Source organism: Galeopterus variegatus, unplaced genomic scaffold (assembly GCF_000696425.1).
Source record: "Galeopterus variegatus unplaced genomic scaffold, G_variegatus-3.0.2 Scaffold2189, whole genome shotgun sequence".
In the NCBI taxonomy this organism is placed as follows: Eukaryota; Metazoa; Chordata; class Mammalia; order Dermoptera; family Cynocephalidae; genus Galeopterus; species Galeopterus variegatus.
The window spans coordinates 148580-172527 of NW_007728300.1; the positions used below are offsets into that span (position 1 = coordinate 148580).

Sequence of the window (23948 nt, forward strand, 5' to 3'; positions counted from 1 at the left end):
AACAAAGGAAATCTCAAAAACAAGAATTGATCGTGGTTTAATTAGAAAAAAAATAATGTCTTACTTACTACAAGAACATTAAGCAAAAGAGTATATTACAAAACCGGAACTATTTTTCAACTTGGCAGGGTTCAAATAATTAAGATTTATTTATGCTGTGGAAAAGCATAATCTGCAATCTTTTCCTTTTCTAATAATTCTTTAATACAGCCTAAGACATATCCTCAAGCACTATAATCCAGTAAAAATATGTTTTTTTAAATCAGGTAGTAATTGCTGTAAATATTCTTGAAATATGTTTCAATAATATGCTACTAATAATAATACACTGGAGAAGGACACCCAAGACCTTCCGGTGTATGAGAATAATTCCTTCAAGCTTGGAACTCATTAGACCAAGTATGGGTAGAGCATCAATAGGGAAGACGTTTCTTTTTCTCCTAGCAGAAAAGATGGATGTTTTCTATTGTGGCCACATCCCTTCATGGGGTTCACTCTGTGACCTAGGTCTGTTTAAAAGAGCTTGAGCTCCAGGATGTAGCCTAAGTCCTAGGAAAGATAAAACTTAATTAGTCCATGAAGCAATTGAGTTCACACTCTTAGGCTCATTGGCAGCAGGTTCTCTTGCACCATCATCAACTCCCCTTGCTTCAACTACTGCACACATATGTATATATGTACATACGTGCACGCATACATACGTACATCCACCATACAATCATACCTATTAGTCGCATGTCCATGTCAATTTTCAATCTCTATAAGAAGAATTTTAATCCTACGTTGGCTTTCCATATAAGTAGCAGATTCCAGAACTTCAACACATCATTTAAGGGCTGCTATCTACAGATGTACAGTTTGTGTGATGCACAGAAATACGCTGCTCAGGGGAAGACTGGGACCTGAAATGGAGCCTATGCTCCCTGCAGAGCTGTCTGCCCCAGTGGGGAACTGCATGCCGCCCAGAAGCATACTTTTATAATTCTCTGTCCCCTAAAGGAGATGCCCTTTCCTAATTCTCACAAAAACATTTGATAGGCTGGCTCAGGTCCCTCACCACTGGCTTAGCCTCTGTACCCTCAAGGAGTACAAAGTGACTTACATCCTCAAGGAATATAAACTTATTTAAATGTTACCCAAGATAAAAATAAATGGGAAAATAAATCATTGAATTAAAAGAAAATCATGTAGTGCATTCCAAAGATACACACTCACAGTGCTTTGGATTTGTGATTCAAGAACAGGATTCTTATCTTCCATACGAACCCAGAGTTTTCAGAATGCAGCACGGTTTAACAGAACAAACGTATTCGAGAAGTCAAGACTATGGGATTGACTTAAACTCTGCCATCAGGTTGTGCAATCCTGAATAATATTCTGTGTCTCTCTTTCCTTCTACGGTGTACCTAAGTTTATCAAGAAGAAAAAAAAATTTTTTTAATAAATAAAAGGGTTCTACTAGATCATTAATTTGCTAAAAATAGAAGACAGGGATCCCTTTTTCCCACCCCAGTTTCAAACAGGGAAGCTACTTTATTTTCATCTGTTTTACATTATGCCTTCCAAGCAAGACTTTGTCTGAATGAAATGTTCCTCAACTTAAAAAAAAAAAAAAAAATTAGGGCCGGCCCCCTGGCGCACTGGGGAGAGTGCAGTGCTGGTGGCGCAGCGATGCTCCCGCCGCGGGTTCGGATCCTATATAGGACTGGCCGGTGCACTCACTGGCTGAGCGCGGTGTGGACGACACCAAGCCGGTCACGAAAAAGACACACACAAAAAAAAATTAAACCATTGAATCAGATAGTCTACTGCCTGCCTAGAGTTAATGAGACTGACTAAAATAGAGTAAGTGCCTTTACTTTAAAATTATTTCTCATATTCTTCATAACTCCAACACAATATAAAACACACACATATATAAACAAACACACAATATATGTGTTTGTATATCCTGTAATACAAAGTCCGTAAAAATATTTTTGAACTTTCCACTTTTTAATATCAACAATAAGGTAGTAAGTATGATAGAAATTAATAGTAACATGGTAACTAGCAGAAAATCTCCTGTCTGATGTAAACATGTGCAATTTGAACTTGACAGGCCTGGATTCATATTCCAGCTCTGTCACTTACTAGCTGAGTAACTTAATCTCTAAGCCTCTGTTTCTTCATCTGTAAACTAGAGTTTGTACAAGGATTACATGAGATGATGTAGAAAAGCTCAGCACAGTGCCAGGTACATGTTAAGCACTTAATACATAGTAGAGATTATTCTCTGATCTATTTTTTTATTTTGTCAACATTCAAAACAAGAATGCAGAGTGTGTAATGTGAGATCCTGACTCAGGCACTTCAACCACTGTTCCCTCTGCCTAGAACATTCTTCTCCTGGTGTCTTCATGGCTGGCTCACTCACCTCCTTCTGGTCTTTACTCAAATGTCACCACCTCGGCCAGGTCTTTCCTGGACACTCTATCAAGATTTTTGCACCCCATGCACACTACTTTTCCCACCTCCCTGCTGTTTCCCTTATTTTATTTATTTATCGTACTCATTTCTGCCTCCCCTTCTCCCACCATTACAGCTGGGTCTTAGTCTGTTTAAGCTGCTGTAACAGAACAGCATAGACTAGGTGGCTTACAAAAAACAGAAATTTATTTTTCACAGTTCTGGAAGCTGGAAAGTCCAAGATCAAAGTGCCAGCAGATTCAGGGTCTGGTGAGGGCTGGCTCTCTGTTTCGTAAACAGTCATCTTCTTACTGTAACCTCACACGGAAATAAGGGTGAGGGATCTCTCTGGGGTCTCTTTCATAAAAGTATTAATCCCATTCATGATAGCCTTGCTTTCATGACCAAATGACTTACTCTCATACATAAACAATGCCTGACACATAGGCTTTCAAAATACAAGTGTAGAAAGATAAGTTTTCCAATATTTATGAAATTTTTCTAAGTCAATAAAAGAGAGAGGGAAGCTGCTTAAACATGTCACAACTGAATACTTGTTTTGTTGTTTAAATGCAAGCACTAAAAATCTCACTGATCAGGACCTTGCTTTAAAATAAAATATTTTCTTGCACAGATTTCCATTGAATAATGAGCCAAAATTCAAAAAGTCTTTGCAAACATGTTTTCTGTAATAGTTTACAAAGTAAATATTGTGGACAGTTTAGTTCATGTTAGCATAAGCTTTATAATCAGCAAATTGCACTGACAAGAGAGCAGATATTTCTTCAGCTGTTTCTATAGGGTGTAACAAACCATTCTTATGTAATTAATTATGGCTTGTGAGATTAAGGTAATTTCGGCTCCACACCCTTTGTTTATTGAGTCATAAGTCTCATGGTGCTTTTCAGTCATTGAGTTAAGATGTTTTCCATGAACTGAAAGCAAAGTTGGATCTAAAGTCATTCCCAAGGGAAGCTCATCCAAGGTAAAGCATATGTTGACTCCGGCCTTTGTTTTTTGTTTTGGGGAGTTTTTGGCCGCCAACTTAATCCTTGTTTTTCAGTGCTTCCAGCTTCACGATTATATAGATCTTGACACATCAGTTCATTTCTGAAAATACAGTTAATCCTTAATTGTTGCAGGGAGAATTCACCAATTGTAGACTTATTTAGCCTTTTGGGTTTACCTTTGCCCTCAACTCTGTCTGATTTTGACTCTTCCACTACTCAGCATCCACTAATATTTACCGAAATCACAATTGCGAAACACTGTGTTTGTGATCACATGTAACTGGCACAAGAACACCATGAGATAACAAATGAGTAAACTGAGGCTCAAAAAGTTAACAAAAGTAAAAGCGCCAGTTTCCTCCAACTCAAAATTACTGCAGTAGTGGATCTCAAATGCTGGATGCTGGACCAGTGTCAGTGAAAGTCAGTTTTCACTAGTGTAGCAAAATGAACAAATAAGACTAATGTAGTAAAAAGACACCATACAGTTAAAGCTGTATTGTTTATCTTTTTTATTATTCTGAGGTTATCTTGTTCCTATTTTATGTACCCAATGTCTTTTTATTAAGTTATCATGCTTGAATAGGGTTAATTTTTGTAATTTACAGTGTGTTTATTCAGCAAAAATTGAAAGTTGGCAAATCTATGTCCAACTCCAATAACCTCCTGAAATGTTACTGGTCCCAGAGCCACAGCAGACAATGTGAAGGTGGTACCTTGCAAAATACCAGGAGATGACCTTTTATAGGTCTGTGTGTTGGGTAGAGTCCAAACACCAGGCAACCCTGCTGTGAAATCTAAATGTCTGGGAACCACTGACCCTCAGACATTTTCTTCTCATTTATACCAGAATGTTGGCAAAGCAAAATAGAAAAAAAAAATGAAAGCCAGACTAGAATCTGGCTAAATGTAGCTGCCTCTCAGCTCTATTAAGGCTTTTAAATCTGAAACATGTCCAAGAGTTAATACACACAACAAATATTTACAAATATCATAAATGTTTATAAAACACCTATATACACCAGGCATTCTATAAGGTGTCAGAAACATAAGCACGAAAATTGTCTTTAATCTCAAGCAGCCCACAGCTTGTGAATAGCCCAAGGAACTAGAAATATAAACCTTTATAAAGCCTAACATAACCTCATTCAATCTTTAAAACAGACTTGTGAGGTATGTATTGTTATTCCCAATTTTCAGATATAGAAACTCTAAGATAAATGACAATATGATCTCTAGGCAAACAAGGGGTACAACTGGAATTCACACTCAGCTCCTCTGGTGACCCCCAGGGTGAGTGTGTGTAAACGTGTGTCTGGTGGAGTGAGGAAGGCAGTGACTAAGACAGTTCCTGGGCTGTACACCTAATATAATACAGATATTGTTTTAATACAAATCTATTGGCTTAACACTGCAGCTGACAAATTCATGGGGGTGCAGGGGGAATGATAAATTACATAAATCCTAATCTGTTGGAGCAGTTCTAATTCATTTCAGGTGCTTGCTACTCTCCTGGTTTCCAGCTCTCTGCCTCTGCCCACATCCCTGTATTTAATAATATGGAGAATATTTAAGAATATGGAAAATACTGTTCTGACTCCCTCCTAACCCCATCCCTGCTTCTTTACCCTCCTCCGCTCTTCTACCCACCCAAAATAACCTCTCTTCAGTGCATCCCTGGGGATGGTGCCCAAGTAAGGGAGGTTACTACAGTAGTGTCCAGTGTAGGATCTTGGAAGGTGGTGCAGTGAAACAGAAAACAATTTGTCGTTATTCTTGAAACCTTTATCAATTGGCAGAAGAAGGGAAAATAATTCCAAGACATAGATCAGATTTCCTTATTCTCCATCTACTTAAATGTCAATAGCTTTGTACTGAAAAAAACCTTGAAAGAAAAAAAAAAAAAAAAAAAAAAAAACTAAAGAGAGCCTTTTTCAGTCCAGGTTCATTTCCAGGACCATATTCCTTATAAATAGAGCCATGTGCAAGCTAATAGACTGAGAAAGAAAGAAGGCGATCATGAACTCTGAAACGATGGTTTCTCTGAGTAAAATGAGTGATCTTCTTTGATCTTTTTCTCTTGTTCTAAGGCCAGCAAGGGTGTCAACAACTTCAAGATTCCTGAATCCATGGGTAGTAGGCTTCCTTGTCGTCACAGGGGTGGTGATCCTGGCAGTGATCATAGGTCTACTTGTTTACTTTTTGGCTTTTGGTAAGTACCAGAAGATTATTACTTTGCAGACTAAATAACTAAATATACTTACAGATTAAAAATTTGGTATTCTCTCTTTTATTGCTACCTTTATTTTTTAATCTAATATGATTATATGTCTTACTTAAAATTCTTCCCTAAATTTTCATTTTTATTTATATTTCTCTCAATCAGTATTTTTTCTTTTTTGGCCATTTTTAGTATACCAAACATACTTAAATCTCTTGAGTCTTTTCTGATGCTAAAATTTGCCAATCTCATTTTTCATTAATACCATTTCCTTCTTTATTTAATAAGCTGATAAAATCATAAAAAACAAATATCGCAAAGAACTTCAAGTTTCAACATCCAAAATTTGGATGTACCTAAGTTTTTATTAATACATATTCTTTCTCCCCAAAACACAATCTTACAATCAGAACAGTTATGAAGATCAGGAGATAAACTTGCATTTGAGAACTAGTAAAAGGTAAAGTCAAACTTTTAAAAAGATTATGTTATTTTATTGTTTGTTTCTCTTATCTGCTTAATACTTTATGATTACGTCACCCAAAAAGTTAGAAAACATGAACGAGAATAAGATAAAGAATACACATACCCTGTTCATTCATAAGTAAATTTCCTTAAAATCTCTGTGAACATTCTTCCAGATATTTTCATGTAGATTTGTAAAATATGTCAAATTTTTAATATCATACATTATAATCTGTTTTTTTTTCACTTAAAATACACTTTGATGTTATTCTTATTTCAGATATAATTCTTTTGAATCATTTCAATCTTGTGTAGGGTTGTGCGAGTGGGTATGCGGTGTGTGTTGAGTGTGGAGAGAAAAGGAAAGAGAGAGAAGATAATTTATAGTATGTCCTACTGTAAATGAACAAAAACGTTTAGCTGCGCAAAGGCTGAAATACACTTAATGGTGCAATAATACTACCAACATTAGAAAAACCAGTAAAGAGGAATAATCATTTCATACCACCAAATGTAAAGGTTGTGGCTTCATTTTGCTTTTGACTGCATTTTGCTATCAAATCACCTGGAGTCAACTATCCCTAAGATGAATTACAGAGGTAGGAAAAAAGACATTGAGCTTCAGATCACATTAATGAATTTTCACACAAACACAAAAAGGAGATATCTAGGTAAGTCCTCTTCAAACTGTGTCACAATCATCACTTACGGCTCCCAAATAATTTGCCCCTCTACTGCGGAGGACCACCCTTCCCCCAGGATCTCTAGCTCTTTCCCTTGACTGAGATATTTCTTTGCAGAAGTTACATATATGAATGATCAAAAAAGAAAGCAGGGATTTTTCCTGAGACAGATTCTATTAGGTTATGTTCGTGTTCATAATGATTCTGTGTACAGGTATGTTTTAGAAATTTTTGTCTCCTTCACACAGAATATATCTTCTGGAAGACCACTTTTGATGAAAATAATTCACATTGGACAACCAGATTAGATATCTTGTCAGAAGACTTATCTTCTGGCTTATTCCAGAAAGACTAATGTCAAATCACTAATTCCTCTATAAAATATTATTTGAAATAATTTTTAAAACTATTCAGATTACTTTGGGTTGTTTCTTAATGATAATAGTAGTATATTATAGACATTCATTAATATTTCTCAAATTGAATGAATAAACCACAAATCTCCCTAAAATATAGTAAGAATGAAAATTTTAGCACTTATGAACAATTTTTAATTTCTCAAATAATAATCCTACCCTGATTTTCATACCTCTTTGACAGTTCTGGTTTTGCCAATCTTCTCAAAAACTAAAAGAAAATTAATAATTTTATTATTTTTACATTTATATTGAGTATAAAGTTTTCTTTTCTCTCTTTTAAGGAAAGCAAATTTTTAAAAATTGTTTAACATAGCCTCCCATAATCCTGAATAAACTAAACAGTCAACTACTTAGTGAAGTGAGAGTGAGTCTGCCTTTTCCTTCTTTTCCAGATCAAAAAGCTTACTTTTACCGTAGCAGCTTTCAAATCCTGAATGTTAACTATAGTAAGCAGTTAGAGTCACCAGGGACACAGGAATGCAGAAATTTGAGTGAAAAAATAGAATCTATGGTAAGTTAGTAATTGTTTGGTAAGTTAATATTTGTTTTTATTCTTTATTTCATCGTAAAAAGAACATGATAATAAAACCTAATGTTTTGTGATATATTTTCAATTGGCAGATGCTCTACATATATTTTCCTCCCTTGAGCAGTGGTAAAAAGAACATGATAATAAAACCTAATGTTTTGTGATATATTTTCAATTGGTAGATGCTCTACATATATTTTCCTCCCTTGAGCAGTGAAAGATGTATTTCTCTGTGCTTTTTCCAAGTGAGTTTACTTGTATACTGGTTCTTCACATTTTCTTAAGTCGTGAGTGAGTAGTGTTAGAACGACCATGAGTAAATATGCATTTTATTTGATTATGACTTCAAAGACTGGAAGTCTACTATTTGTATAAATTAAACATTGAGGTTGCTTTTTTTAAAATCCTTTTCATTTGTCCTCTTTCTTCTTTCCATATCTAACTAAACTTACAAGGCATTAGGTGATAAAAGACATGTTTGCCAAGTCAGTAATAACACGGCTTAGACAACATCACGCTTTGGTTCAATGAGAAGTATAGACATTTGAACGGAAATGTGCAAAGCAAGCTTGGGCTCTCACTAGAAGAGGCCCACTGGCTGCCTGCCAGGAAACCTCATGAGTGGAAACATTAGTGTTATCACATCACCACAGACTACCAGGGTCTGACCTTCAGCCCTGCAGAGTCAGACTTGCTCTCCAGACTCAGAGTTGCTCACTCACCCTTACCTTTTTTAAAAGAGTCCTAAGAATATAAATTAATCCAATAGTCCTAAAACTTTAGCATGTAAAAGAATCACCTGACAGCCTTGTTAAGACACAGATTTCTGGGCCCCAACATCAGAGTTTCTTATCCAATAGGTCTGGGTCAGCCCAAGAACTTTCATTTCTAACACATTCCCAAGTGATGGTCATGCTAATAGTTCAGGGACCACACTTTGAGAACCACTGAGTTAAACTATAATAAGAACTACCATGCCTGGGGGCTGAATCATCATGACACCTTGTTTCCCTATAGGCAAGCAGTATTGGAACTAAGTTATGAGAAGACTACTTGTGAGCATGGAATAGAGCAAAATTCCATTATTCAAATGTTTAATCAAATCACAATGAATAGCTGAATTAGACAGATTTAGGAAGAGAATCTAGGCCAGGAGGCAGAGTGAGAGTTAACACTGGGGAATATAAGTTTATTATGTCAGAAGAGGGAGCCTCCTAGGGCCGGCCCGGTGGCGCACTGCTACAGTGCGCCGCTTGGGAGCACGGTGGCGCTCCCGCCGAGGGTTCGGATCCCACATACAGACCGGCCGCTCACTGGCTGAGCGAGGTGCGGGCGCAACACCGAGGGTTGTGATTCCATTGCCGGTCACGAAAAAAGACAAAAAGGAAAAAAAAAAAAAAAGAAGAGGGAGCCTCCTATTATTTCAATAAACACTTATTAAACATCAACCTGCAAAATGTTGGGTACTTACAGAAAAGGAGTAGATATGGATCCTTCCCTCCTGGAGCTTAGGCTAACATGGAAGATTAAACAAGTCTACAAATACTTATAATACAAAATACATAGTGGGTATGTGGTATGAGTTTGTAGTGAGGAGATATGGAAGGGGGATTAATTATATCCAACCATGGAAACCAGACACTGCTTCTTGTAAAAGATGACTTCAGGTTGCCTGTAAAAATTTGTAGGGCACACAATGGCTAAAACATGAGCCAGAGCATAGATGTGAGAAGGTGCTTAGCTAACAAGTTTGGATTTTATTTTGGCAAAGTCTGAAGCTAGAGGTAACATGATGGAAACAGGCTCTGACAGATTCATGTTCAGAGGTGTATAAATTAAATTAGAAAGAGATGAGTCCATGCACAGTAAGACTAGTTAGAAGCTAATTACAGTGGTCCAGAAAAAGCCAAGGGATTAAGACCCTGAATTCAAGAATATTCTAGAAAATGTGGAAATGCAGTTAAAACTTCGTCTTGGGCTCACCAATGCAAACCTCCTGTCCTACTCACTACTTTCTCTTCTTGACCTGTTCTTAGAAATGCACAGGAATATTTAGTTATATCATTTGTACCATGAGATCCCATCATTTGGTGTTCAAACCAATAGACATTCCAGAATTTCTTGATGAAGTTGTTAAAGGTACAAACCTTCAGGAAGCTAGTCTGAGGACAGTTCTTATAATGAAGTCCTCACATCCACACAAAGATGTCTTGTAATGTTTCAGCTGTGCACCCAGCTTAGTACAGGAAGCAAACCAGAACAATGTGCACTGAGAGACATCCAGCTTCATTATGGAAAATTAGAACCTAGCTATTCATCATTACAGCAAGATGCCAGAGATGTCCTCAGCCCTATTGCAGTCACTCAGTCCTGCTAGAACAGATCAGATATGTTAGGTCAGCTCAACCATAACAGAACATATGTAAAATTGCAAAAGGCTAATTTGGAGAGAAATGGCATAAAGCAAAACATATACTCAGCAATATGAAAAGACTTGAACTAAATTAAAAATATGTCATAGAAGTATTTAAGTATCAATGGATTTAGAAATACATCATTTAAAATAACTAAACAGTATTACAGTATATAAATGTACAATATTTTATCTAACTAGTTCTTTATTGACAGGTATTTAAATTGTTTCCAGTTTTTCACTAGTATATTCAACATTCTGATGACCACCCTTGTTCACACATCCTTCACACTTGAGTGATTATATACTTAGTATATATTCCTAGAGGGAAAATTACCAGACTATAGGGTCTATGCATTTTTTATTTCCTCTAGAATTTTTTTTTCTTTATTTTTCAAAAAGATTTTGAGAAATATTTTAGATTTACAGAAAAATTCTTACATTATGATAGTACATTTGTTACAATTAATGAACCAATATTGATCCATTGTTAATAACTAAATTCCACACTTTATTTAGATTTCTGTAGTTTTTACATGATATTCTTCTCTGTTTCAGGCTCCCGTCCAGAATACATTACATTTAGTTGTCATGTCTCCTTAGGCTCTTGTAGACTGTGTCAGCTTCTCAAATTGTCCTTGTTTATGACAACCTTAACAGTTTTGAGGACTACTCATCAAGTATTTTGTAGAACCTCCCACAATTTGGGTTTTTCAGATGTTTTTCTCATGTTTAAACTGGGATTACGAATTTGGGGGTGGCTGATGTAGACAAAAAGTATCATTTTCATTACATTACATCAAGGGGGTACATATTATCAACTTGACTTATCACTGTTGACTTCAATCACCTGACTGAGGTAGTATTTGTCAGATTTCTACACTATAAATTTACTCCTCCCCTTTTCCATTGTGTACTCATTGCAAAGATGTCACCATGTACAGCCACATGTAAGGAGTTAGAGGAGTGGAGTGAATATTTGAAGAATATCTGAAATTTTCTATTTGTCTATTCTCCACATGTATTTATTTTATTTTTTTATTTTTTTATTTTATTTTATTTTTTGTGACCAGTAAGGGGATCATAACCCTTGGCTTGGTGTCTCCCACACCGTGCTCAGCCAGTGAACGCACCAGCCATCCCCTATATAGGATCCGAACCTGCGGCCTCGGCGCTCCCAGCGCCGCACTCTCCCGCGTGAGCCACGGGGTCGGCCCTCCCCATGTATTTATTTATTCAACTATTTGTTGGTACAAGAGTACTTCAAAAGTTCATGGAAATATTCATATTTTTATCTTTTAATTCTATTTTTTCCATGAACTTTTTTCCCATATTTTTTTAAATTTTAATTTGTCAATATAAACTGTAGTCGATTTTCATGACTCTTTATCTGTTCCTCTTCCCACCTCCCTCTCTCCCCTCCCCCCCATTTCATGTCTGTTCACTTGTCTTAATCCATGAACTTTTTTGAAGTAATCTTGTATATCAGTATTCTTGTCTGTGCATTTAAAGCATTTACTTTAATTTCTAGATTGCACTCCAGAAGTGCGCCAATTTACATTCTCACCAACAGTATATAAATATACATAATTATGCTTATTTCCCCACAGCATTGACAATAGGTGTTGTAAGTCTTATCTAATTGTTGTTAATCCAATAGGTGAGAAGTGATACCTTGCTATTATTTTGGTTTGCATTTCTTTAATTACTAGTGAGATTTAATCTGTCTCCATATACTAATGTTATTTTTATAATTTGATTTGGGAATTCCCTGTTCATGACCTTGTCCCTTTTTTTTATTGGAACACTTTGTCTTTTTTTAATATAAAAGCACATGTTCTTTTTTACATAAATTTGAAAAACAACTTCTTTGATTATTACAATATTAAAATTTGTGTCATTTATGTTATACATATTTTTCTAATAAGTGATTTAACTTCCAATCTTGTTTATAATGGAGAGTATTTTTATGCCAAATATAAGATTTAATTTTTTATGTAGCCAAAATTTTCAATCCTTTTTATGATTTTTCACTTTTGTGACAAGTTAAAAATGGCTTTCTCCATCCCAAATATTCCTTTAAATGTTCACTCACATTTTCTTTTTCTGTTTTTATTACTTCAGTTTCTATAATTTGATCTTTGATTCATCTGAAATTTTTATTAGAGATTCAACTTTTCCCAAAAAATAGCTAGGTGGTGATCCCAAAACAGTGTGTTAAATAGTGCAACTGATATATTTGTCATGTCACCTTGGCTATATGCTAAATTCCTTCTTTTCATTTTTCTGTACTCTACTCTCTTTCAGTGATTAATCTTTGCCTGTACCACTACCAGACTACTTAGAGTACAGTGGCTTGATAATATATTTAATATTTCAAGATTTTCCTTTAAATTATTCTGATATACAATTTCCCTAATATTATTTATTTATTATTCTGTAGAAGCACTTTGACCATTTAAAACATTATATGAATAAAACTCTAATATAGTGCTTTATAGTTTACCAAGTACCTTCACTTATATTACCTAACTCCATCTCATAATAGTCATATAACTTAATAAGCCATTTGTATAGACAGATAAGTCCATGGTGGCAGGGACTCTCTCTTTTCCCTCACCATTGTATTCCAATACCTGACAGAAAGGGGATGGAACACAAGAGATGCTCAAAGACTGTTCTTGAATTTGTGAATAAATGAATGAGGCCATTCAGAAATAATGAAAGCACCTGTTTCCAAAATACATGTATCAAAACTATGAGTACATTCTGATTAAATAGGTCTCTCCAAATAAAACAAGAGATTTCAATCAGCATTTGTACCTGGGATTAACTGAACCATTAAAACTCTCCTTTGCTATCAGGGGTGATATTGCAACAGATGTCTGCAGACAATTTTTTTTTAAATATACCTAATGACATTCCCATAAACAAACTAGGACACAGGAAGAGAAAGCAATATTAATTTGAAATTAATAATCTTATCACGTCACTTTATACCGTCAGAGCTTTGGGGTAAAATTCATTTCAGTTATATCCATTTAATAAGAACTGATTGCTGCCTAATGCCTAAAAGAAAATTAGCACATACGAGGCACTCAAGTATTTGTTGGAGGAATGAATAAATGATGCATTCTATCTGTCGGTTCCTGTGCTAAGTCCTAGGAACACAAAATAAAGACATGATTACAGTCAAGGTGGAACTCACAATGGCTTCCAAAATGTGGATGTTCATACCAGGCAGGACCAACAATTCACTGGAGTGATGGAAGAAAATACTCAAACATCACTCTACATATATTTTTCTCCTTGTAAAAAAAAAAAAAAAAAAAAAAAGTTTTTTAAGAAACAGAAGAGAAAGAAAGAAACTTAGCTTTGTTACTGCTTAACAAATGGATTGACACAGTGGGGCTGACTAGGCTTCAGCACATCGTTACCTGCTCTCAGTAGATTTCAATAATGGGCAGTTTACAATTGGATTGAAAGATTTTTTTCATCTAGTTCTGAAAGTAAACTTAACTTCCCAAAACCGACAAGGGAGGAATCTTGGTAAACAAAAACAAATTTAGAAACATGCAATTTGAAAATAACCCTAATATGCAAGCACAGTAACAAACAAGTAAATGAACAGTAAGATAATGTCAGAACTGACATCTCTCCTACTCGATTAGTGCCACATTACCAGATAAAGCCACCCAGTCAGTGGTATGCATCTTAGAAGATGTTTAATACACACTACATGCTTATACACACACATGGACACACCTGTCTTTTCAGGGTATAAGTGTGAGAAATTAATCGCTTTTGAAAAACACTTATGCTATAGAGAGAAGACTTTGAAAGTATGTTTAGTAATGTGTCCATTTCTAGGTGATTGGGTTTTCTTTTATTTTATTGGAAGTGATGCAAAATATGTTATCTATAAAAGTGCTCAGACATGCACATACGAAAATGGGGGGGGGAGATTAACTATCAAGTTTGGTGGATTTTGAACACATTTCTTTAAAAGTATATAAAATGCAAGAACTTTTATTTTGTTTGCAAGGATAACCAATTGGCATTGGGGAAAATGGAAATTCACTTGTTGAATTTCAAGAAAACCTTTGCATTATGAGTGAGACTGATTTATTAAGTTCTGCCAATGATAAACAGTGTATTTGGAGTCACATAATTATATGAAAACTTTTTCAGTGCTTAAGACTAAGTATTGAAATTAAAATTAGAATCATTTCATCACAGTGTTTCAAAAATTATAAATTCTATCCAGTTATATTGGAACACTGAAAATATTATTATTAAAAAATGGAATAAAATAGCTAAGTGTTAGTTTTATAACTCAGCCTTTTAAAATATTTTAAATATTGTAAATATTTTATAATGTACTCTACTAGTAATACAGTATTATAACATGAATATAATTTATAAGTAAATATACATGTTTTGGCTACTCATGTGTGAAATGTTTTACCTACAGGAATGCAAAATCAAAAAATTTGGATACCATTGTAGTAATTTATAGATAATATCGCCATATATTTTATCTTTTTCTTAAAAACTGAGCATTCCAGATCCTCTGATTAAGCAGAAAAGAAAGCTTTAACTGGAGAGTGATTAAAATCACAAAACCGTTACTCTTATTATTCAGCTCATGAATAATATTAACAAAACTACAACTATCAAGTAATAAGGCACTGAAGAAGGTGATTTATCTGACATATTCATAGGTAGCTATGACCTTTTTCCTCTGAAGATGAAAAATATGTGACAATAACAAACATTCGACATGTTATGTTTTATCCTTTGTGAGGACTGTTCTATTAACAAATTTAATGATGTTCACTTTGTTCTAATTTACTTAAACAATCATCAACTTACTTCAGTCTTTACTGATTATGAATATTATTAAGACTGAAGATTCTCACTATCCTAGAATACAAAAATAGTACTGTCACTCTCAATCAACAGAAAAATATAAAATAGTTTTCTCTTTTCTCATTGTGTACTTGATTTTTGTCCAATGTAATAAAAATTTCAACAGTACAGTTTACAAAATCAAATGAAAGTAAATTCATTTGAGTAGATTACTAATTTTGGAGGGAGGGAAAAAGTCAAATGATTGAATGTAAGCTCAAGAAATGTAAATGCATAGCCTCTGTAAGTTGTAGTAGTCAACTGTGTACAGATAATTATTTTCGTACACTTTTGACTGCTCTTCTTTTACAGATGGAGAAATTGAGAAGCAGAAAGATTACCAGTTCGTTAAAGTTCTTAAACTCACCTATCTCTGTGTTCCCTACTGCCCTTTCCACTATTCCATTGGTACACTCCTCAAGCATCTGCTCACTGACGTTCTACCAAGCATTTGATAAGTTCTAATGAAAGAGTCAACAGCAACATTTTCACTCACTCTGTGAAATATGAAATCTTATCCATAGGTCTCTCCTTTTATCCATGTACATGCATATCAACCAATTAATCAATTTGCTTCCTTTATGTTGCTTATTATCTTAGTCCTCACTAAATTTCCTCAATGTTTTCCATATAATGAACATATCAAAACTAAAGTGGATCATTAACATTTTGGTCCAGTCCAGGCTGTGCCAGTGCAATGGAAAATCATGAATAAAACATAATTACAAAAAACATTTACAATAAAGTTATTTAGCAATAACTTTAGCTTTATGTAAGTTTCTTTTACTTTTGTTAAAGTCAAGTAAAATTAAGTTATCTTATTAAAATACCTCTTGTATCATATTAATATATTAAAACCCATCCTTCTATGTAGATAACTGAAATATAGCTCACCAAATAACAGCAATTGTTAATTCTAGATCACAGAATTTAGAGTGACTTTTTACTTTCTTCTTAATACTTACTACTTATTTCTTGAATTTTTTTAAAAAAGAAAATGAATTATCTTGATAAAACCAATAATCTCATTATTCTTAAAAAGTTCAGGGCCTCTCTGGAAAAAAATAAAACTATCATTTTGTCAAACAGCTGATTGGTCTGATATCAATCAGCCTAGAAGAATGGATATCGAAAAAGTAAGATATATTATAGTATAATCGAGACTGCATAAACTTCAGTCTCAAGAAGAACTGGCTTCAAATGTGGCTTAATGTAATATACAGTATGCTACTTAATTCCCCATCTTCACTTCTTCATGTCCACATCCACCTGGGTACATCCTCACAGTACAAGGCAATGTACCCCATCCTCCACTGTGACACTACAATATATCCGACCCCGCATCTCAGAAACTGTGCCAGTCACAGAAGCACTTCTACTTGACTGTGAAGCTCAACTTTATACTTCAAGAGAACCATCCTTGTTGGGACTGAGCAATGATGCAGGGAGGTAGTTATGGGTAGGTCAAGAAATCACCAACCGATACTAAAAATAATCTCTGATGCTTAGATGTGGTTCAGAAATGACAAGGAAAGACTTCCCTTTGCTTCTTTTCTCCCTTCTCTTCTAGCTTTCCATTGCTACTCATTTTAATCTGGTTTAATCTGGTTTTACCCTTTTAAAAAACATTTGTTGAGAGATCACACATCATGATGCAACATGTGAGTAGAATCAGTGAACTTCCCTAGTGCTGGCTTGGCTCCTGTCCCAACCCCCTTAGTAACAGCCACCAAGTCATATAAAATAAGCTCTCATTGAGTAAAACATCTGCTGGGTTTAGAATTCCTTCCAGTGAAGACACATCCTGTCGAGTATTATCTCTGTGTAATAGATGAAGAAATAGGCACTGCATCAAAAGGTTACATAACGTGTCTGCATCAATCTCAAGTGTTCTGTGATGGAACTGAACTGAACTGAACTGAAAACTTACATCTTTACTCCACATTAGCATAAGTTCCACGTTGCAAGGTTAGGAGAAAGGAGAGGAAGAACTATCATCACAGAGAGGTTTTTTCCTTTCTTTCTACAGATTAATGAAACATTCAAAAAATCAAGTTTAAGAAATGAGTTCGTCAGAGCCCGTGTTGTCAAACTGAGGTAAGTGGAACTATATCAAAAAATATAGAAGCATAGATGCAATTTGGTACATTCGACTTTTGTTCACAGCATGGATAATGAATGTCACATTCACACAATTTGTTGCAATATTATGAAAATTCTATCCTGAGCAGCTTTAAAAACAATGCCCTCTCCCCGCCACAAAAAAAAATCCCCAATGTTGTATATGATCTATTTAGCTACTAATGTAAATAACCATATTACTTCAATTTTTAGTGGGAGGAGGAGAAAAAGGTAAAGAGAAAGTTGGGGTGACATTACAGTAGCAGGGCCTTTTTATTGTACGAATCCAGTGGATGTCAGTCACAATTAAGTCTACATAAACAGTGCCTCCTGGAGTTGTACAATGCTGTGGCTGTGGTCATGGGTGTGTTCATTCAATATCAGGATGCCGTAAACAACATCAAAAGTGGCCTTTTGGTTTTATCTGCCTGGAATGCTATAATGAAAGGACGCCGTAGCCAAATCCAAGATTTTCTGTCATGGACTGATGATAGACGGATAGTAGAAGGATTAGCAGCATGCTTGCTAGCTATTTGCCATTCCTGCCTTAGTTAAATAGGCACCCGCTCATGTGATGTGATGAAATAGGCCCTCCCAACTAACATAGTCACCCGTGCTGACCCTGCCCACATTGCTGAGTCCTTCAAATAATAAGCAAAAGTTCTTTGATAGGGAGAGAAATTCTACTAATTCTTTCTCAAATACTAACATCACAATGAAATTATTTTTTTCCTATTCTCTAGAGAGAAAAAAAAATATTTTTTCCTACTCTCCAGTAGGTATGAAGCACTGGTCACATAAGTTTTGATGAGGAGTTAGAGAAGTAGAAAGAGTCCACGGGAAGGGTATTTTCCAAAATGAATTTTGGTAAATTCAATGCACAGTCCCCTTAGTACTCTCTGTGAATGTCTCTGTACTAGCCACTACTGCTCAAAGGTATAAGCCCTCAAAACTTGTAGAACTGAATGAGCTATCTACATTTTCTTTCCTTTTGTTCACTTCCCACTTACTGCTCAATCCACTGCATTCTGGCTTCTGACCACACCACAAAACACAAACTGCTCTTGCCAAGTTCCACAATGACATTCACGTCACAAAATCAAAAGAATCCATGTCACTCCTCTTCTTGGACTCCTCTTCTTGGGCCTGTCACTCCTGATATAGTACCATCTCTTGGTTTCTAAGATCCTACACACACTGATTTTCCTCTTACCTTTCCTGCTACTCCTTCTAAATTTCCTTTGTTTGCTCTATTTCTTCTCTGTACATTCCTCAATGTTGTTGAGTGTCAGATTGTGCTGTAAGCCTCTCATTGTCTCAGTTCACATTCTCTCCTTTCAGTGGTGTCTGCCACTCATTTGCTGATAAGTCTCAAACTTGTGTCTCTAGCCAGACCTCTTTCATCTCTAGACATGAATCTAGACCATCAACTGAACATCTTCACATGGACCTATCATTTCTCCCCACCAAATATGTTACTCTACTAGCTAGAGTACCTCTGCTTATTTCAATCAATGTCATCACCTTCAACCCAATTGCTAGGAAAGAAATCTGGGAGTCGTCTTTAATTTCTGCCTCTCCCTAAAACCCACACACCCAATGCCCTAATCCTCACAATTATATTTCCTGAATGTCTCTCAGCTCCATAACTTCTCTTCAAACACACCGCCATCTTCCATCTCTCTCCTGGACTATGAAGAACCTCCTAATCAGTCTCCTTGACTTCAGTCTTGCTCCACTCCACACTCGACATAGAAGCCAAAAAGAGATATTTTAGACAGAAATCCAAACATATTATTCTCTTTGCCAAAACCCTTCTAATGGCAACTCCTTACCCTTATTATACGTCAGATTTTATATATCTAAATATATATATTACATATCTGTACTAAGGATATATGTTTTCTTCATACACAAGGATACTTCAAAAACTTCATAGAAATGGAATTAAGAGATAATATGAATCTTTCCCTAAACTTTTTGAAGAACACTTATATATGTATATGGATGTATATATATCTTTTTTTTTTTTTTTTTTGGCAGCTGGCCAATATGGGGATCCAAACCCTTGACTTTTATGTATACATATCTTGACACATATGTATACATATATAAGATATATATACACACACATATATAAAAGACATGTATATATTATACAGACATATATACCAAGAATGTGTATATCAAGGTTTACTAAGCCTTCCTTTACCTGACTTCCTTCTACCACCTCCATCTCCAGGGTTACCTCTCACTGCTCTGTCTTGTTCTTTACTCGCCTGCCCCACTAGCCTCTTTTCAGTTCTTCACTCTCCCTAACCTCATGGCTTCTGTATAAGCTGCTCCCTCTGCCTGAAACGTACACACACATACACTCACCACACCCTTTCTTCTTCATCGTCTGTTGTTTTTTTTTTTTTGTCCTGTTTGTGACCAGTAAGGGGATCGCAACCCTTGGCTTGGTGTCGCCTGCACCGCCCTCAGCCAGTGAGCGCACCGGCCATCCCTATATAGGTGATGCACCACGGGGCCGGCCCTTCATCATCTGTTTTAAAAGACAGTGTGATAAAAGAAAATTTGAGGTACAGTAAGGCAAACAAAGCAGGGGACCATTACCATTGAAAAAACAGTTTGTTACAGTTTCCAAGAGGAGGAGCATGCCACGCTGTGGGGGGCAATATGGGGAAGCTTAGGTCAGTCAGGAGGCTTAGGTCAGAGAGGAGAAAGAGAGCTGTGGCAGGAACCTTTATTTCGGTTTCCACGGGAAGGAATGGGTAAGGCAGAGATAACAGGTTAGGGCTGGCAGTTTGAATAATTTTAGAGGGCTTCTAGGGCACAGGGACTATCCCTTGCTGTCTGGACCTAGCCCGGGGCTTTTTAAGGCAGGAGGGTAGTGGCCTGGAATATGAGAGTCCAATAAAGGAGGTATCTGGAGGTGTGTGCTCTGGATTGATTGGTTTGCATTTGAAAAGCTCACGCACAAGTGAATTGTTTACTATCAGTAGGAATTGGTTAACCCTGGAAGGGGCAGTCCCTGCAGAGTCAGCAAGTCCTCAGATGTCAAAGCATCAGAAATACAGAAAACAAAGGACATGGTTAAAACACCTTCATCTGGCCATTTCCTACTCATGTTTTAGGTCTCAGATTAAATGACCCTTCACTGCCATTACTAGCCCAGACATTTTTACTATGAAACATTTTGAGCATGTAGAAAAGCAGAGGAAACAATAAACAAATACAAGCCTTGTATCAACCACTCAGATTTGTCAAATCAACATTTTGTCACATTTAGACCTTTTTTTCAAGAAATGAAAACTTACAGATATGACTGAAGTCTCCTTGATTTGTAGGAGTTCTGTACTTAGCACAGGTAACAATAATTTGTCTACTTTCTGAGTTGCAAGTATATTCCATTCTCCTTGTATATAGCATATCTCTATACTTTGCTTATAGCCTCTTTTGTTGTGGAAAATCAGCTGCAAAGTGCCTTAAGAAATCTTTTCTTTCCCAGTATATGCCAGTATTCTCTCATACGTCCTGTGATAGTTTTAAATTTTTGCTGTTCATATTTAGGTTTTAAGTTTGTGTATAGTATGAGGTAGAAATTTCACTTAATTTTTTCCAAATGACTTATTTACCCTCAGATTTGTGATACCATTGCAAGTCTATTTCTGGATGATTAATTCTGTTCCTTCCTATTTAATAATTATGTTGTTCAAATAAAACCTACTACTATGAATTTGTCTATTTCTCCTTGTTCAGCATATTTTGAGGACATATTATTAGGGGACTACATGTTTCGAATTGTGATGTTTTCCTCGTGAATTGTTTCTTTTATCAAGGTATTACTCCTCTTTATTCCTAATTAATGTTTTTTAATCTTAAAATCTCTGTCAGTTATTAATATGGCTACATTGGCTTTCTTGTGGTTAGTATTTACTTAAATATCTTTATCCACCCTTTAATTTTCAAAATGTGTGTCCTTATGGGCTAGGTGTTTCTCCTACAACAAGCAGACAACTAGATTTACATTTTTAGTGCATTCTGACTATCTTTGCCTTTAACTGACAAGTTTAGCCAATTTACATTTATTGTGATGACATATTTGGATTTATTTCTCCCATATTCTCTTGTGTTCTTTATCCTGCTTCTTTTATGCTTCTTTTTCTTACTCTCTTTTCTTCTTCTGGATAAGTAGTTTTTCCTTATTTTCTTTTTTTCTTTCACTGGTTTAGAAGTTACACATTCTATTTCCCTTATTTTAGCTTTTATCCTTAACATTTAAACAAGGAGAGTTGGCTTAACTCACTACCCTTCTTCAAACTAATACAGGAAACTTGGAACTCTTGTTCATATTATTATTAATGATGTTTTGGTTCCCTCTTACTTTTAATGTCTCCAAATTAGTCATTACAGTTATTACTTATACTGCGAATGCCTTTATAGGTTACCCATAGTTTGCCATTGTCTCTGTTTCCTATTTCTTCTTGTACCCCATATACTCTTTCTGGCTTTAATTTCCTTGTTACGGAAATACTTTCTTTATAAATCCTTTCACAAGGGGATATGAGTGACAACCTGTCTTTTTTGTTGTTATTTTGATCTGAAAAATGTCCTTATTTTAGACTCATTCTCAAATAATAATTTAGTATGGATATAAAATTCTAAGTTGATAGCTATTTTCTTTCAGCACTTTGAAGATATACTGCCTTTGAAGCATTTTGAAAATATACTGCCTTTTATTGTTGCTATTAAGAAATCTGTTAGTCAAAATGTTATTTGGGGCTAGTCTTTTCTCTATTATTGTTTGAAAAATCTCCTCTTTGTCTTTGGAGTTCAGAGTTTTATTATGATGTATTTGTATGTAGATTTTCTTTTATTTAGCATACCATCGTGATGTGAAGCTTTACATCTTTATCAATTCTGGATAATTCTCACTATCTTTTCTAGTATTACTGCCCCTTTATTTTTTCTGTGCTCTTCTTTAGCATTGTTTTAGGGATACACTAAAGTTTCTCATTCTTTCGTCTCTTTATCCATAATAGACTCTGTAATTTCTTCATCTCTATCTTTCAGTTAACTCATTTCTCCTCAGCTTTGAATAATATTCTGTGTAACCCATTTATTGAGTTTTCAAATTCAATGAATATGTTTTCCTCTCTGCAAGCTCTCCTTGTTTCTTTTGAGAAATTCCCTGATGTTTTTCATAATATCCTCTACTTTTCTTATTATTATGATTGCTTCTTTCATGTTGCTAGACATGGAAGTTGTAATAATTTGTTCAATGTCTGTTTCGCCATTTAAACTGCAAGTTCCATAAGAATGGCTACTGTGAATCTTCGTGACAGCTAATTTCTGAAACTTAGATAGTACCTAGCACAAGGAGGTGCTTATTTAACATTTGTGAAATAAGTATTACATTAGTATCTGGAGTAAATATTAATTGAGAACTGGCAATTGAGATGAAAGGAGAAAACCAAGAGTAATATAAGAGCATCAAAACCAAATTTACCTAATGCATAATTTCTGAAAAGAGGATAGCAAATGTCAGGTGCAAGAAGTGGTTTATGTGGCAATTTACATAAAGAAAGTGGAAATTATCTAGGTTTTAGACAATCAGAATCTTCAAGTTATCAAGATTCATTGTGAAAAATATCTGTGGTTTACTGAAGTAAGAGAGAAAAAATATCTTAACATCTGACTACGAAAGTTAAAAATTGTTGATATAGCCACAAGAATGGGTCTAGGTACGAGAAAATTAACTTGAGTGTCTAACTCACATAAATTAGAAACCTCATTACTTTATAAATTTGAGGAGATGTTTTTTTTTTTTTTTTTAAGATTGGTGAAGTCTAGTGCTGCCATAAATATGGGAATGCAGATATCTCTTTGAAACACTGATTTCATTTTCTTTGTGCATATACCCAGTAGTGGGATTGCTAGATTATATGGTAGTTCTATTCTTAGTTTTTTGTTTGTTTGTTTGTTTGTTTGTTTTTTGTGACCGGTAAGGGGATCGCAACCCTTGGCTTGTTGTCGCCCGCTCCGCACTCTGCCAGTGAGCGCACTGGCCATCCCCATATAGGATCTGAACCCGCGGCGGAAGTGCTGCTGCACTCCCAGCGCCACACTCTCCCGAGTGAGCCACGGGGTCGACCTCTATTCTTAGTTTTTAAAGAAATTCCATACTGTTTATGGCTGTACTAATTAATATTTTTACCAGCAGTATAAAAGAGATTCCTTTTTCTCACACCCTCTACAGCATTTGCTAATTTTTGTCTTTTTGATAATGGCCACTCTAACTGAGGTGAGGTGATATCTCTTTGTAGGGTGACTATAGTTAACAAAAATGTATTGGGTACTTCAAAATAGCAGAAGAGAGGATTTTGATTGTTTTCACTACAAAGAAACAGCAAGTGTTTGAGGTGATAGATGTGCTAATTACTTTATTTGATCATTATTCAATGTATATATGTATTGAAACATCACACTGTACCCCATAAATATCTACAATTATTGTATCAATTAAAAATAAAATAAAACTTAAAAATTGGTGAGGTCGGGCCGGCCCGGTGGCGCACTGGATAGTGCGCCGCTTGGGAAGCGCGGCGGCGCTCCCGTCCGAGGGTTCGGATCCCCCATACGGACCCGGTCCCCCCCACTCGCTGAGCGAGGCGCGGGAGAGACGCCGAGGGCTGCGCCCCCGCTGCCGGTCCCCGCGGCGGCGC

The 23948-nt window shown here is 35.6% G+C and overlaps 1 protein-coding gene across 1 annotated transcript in view; it reads left to right on the top strand.

Moving 5' to 3' along the window:
* LOC103597081 (transmembrane protease serine 11D-like) overlaps positions 1 to 23948 on the top strand; it is a 63615-nt gene that overhangs the window by 21425 nt on the left and 18242 nt on the right. The window contains exons 3-5 of the mRNA XM_008580880.1: positions 5549 to 5670; positions 7639 to 7757; positions 17129 to 17196. Of these exons, the coding sequence (XP_008579102.1) occupies positions 5549 to 5670; positions 7639 to 7757; positions 17129 to 17196 (309 nt within the window). The remainder of the gene's footprint in view (positions 1 to 5548; positions 5671 to 7638; positions 7758 to 17128; positions 17197 to 23948) is intronic.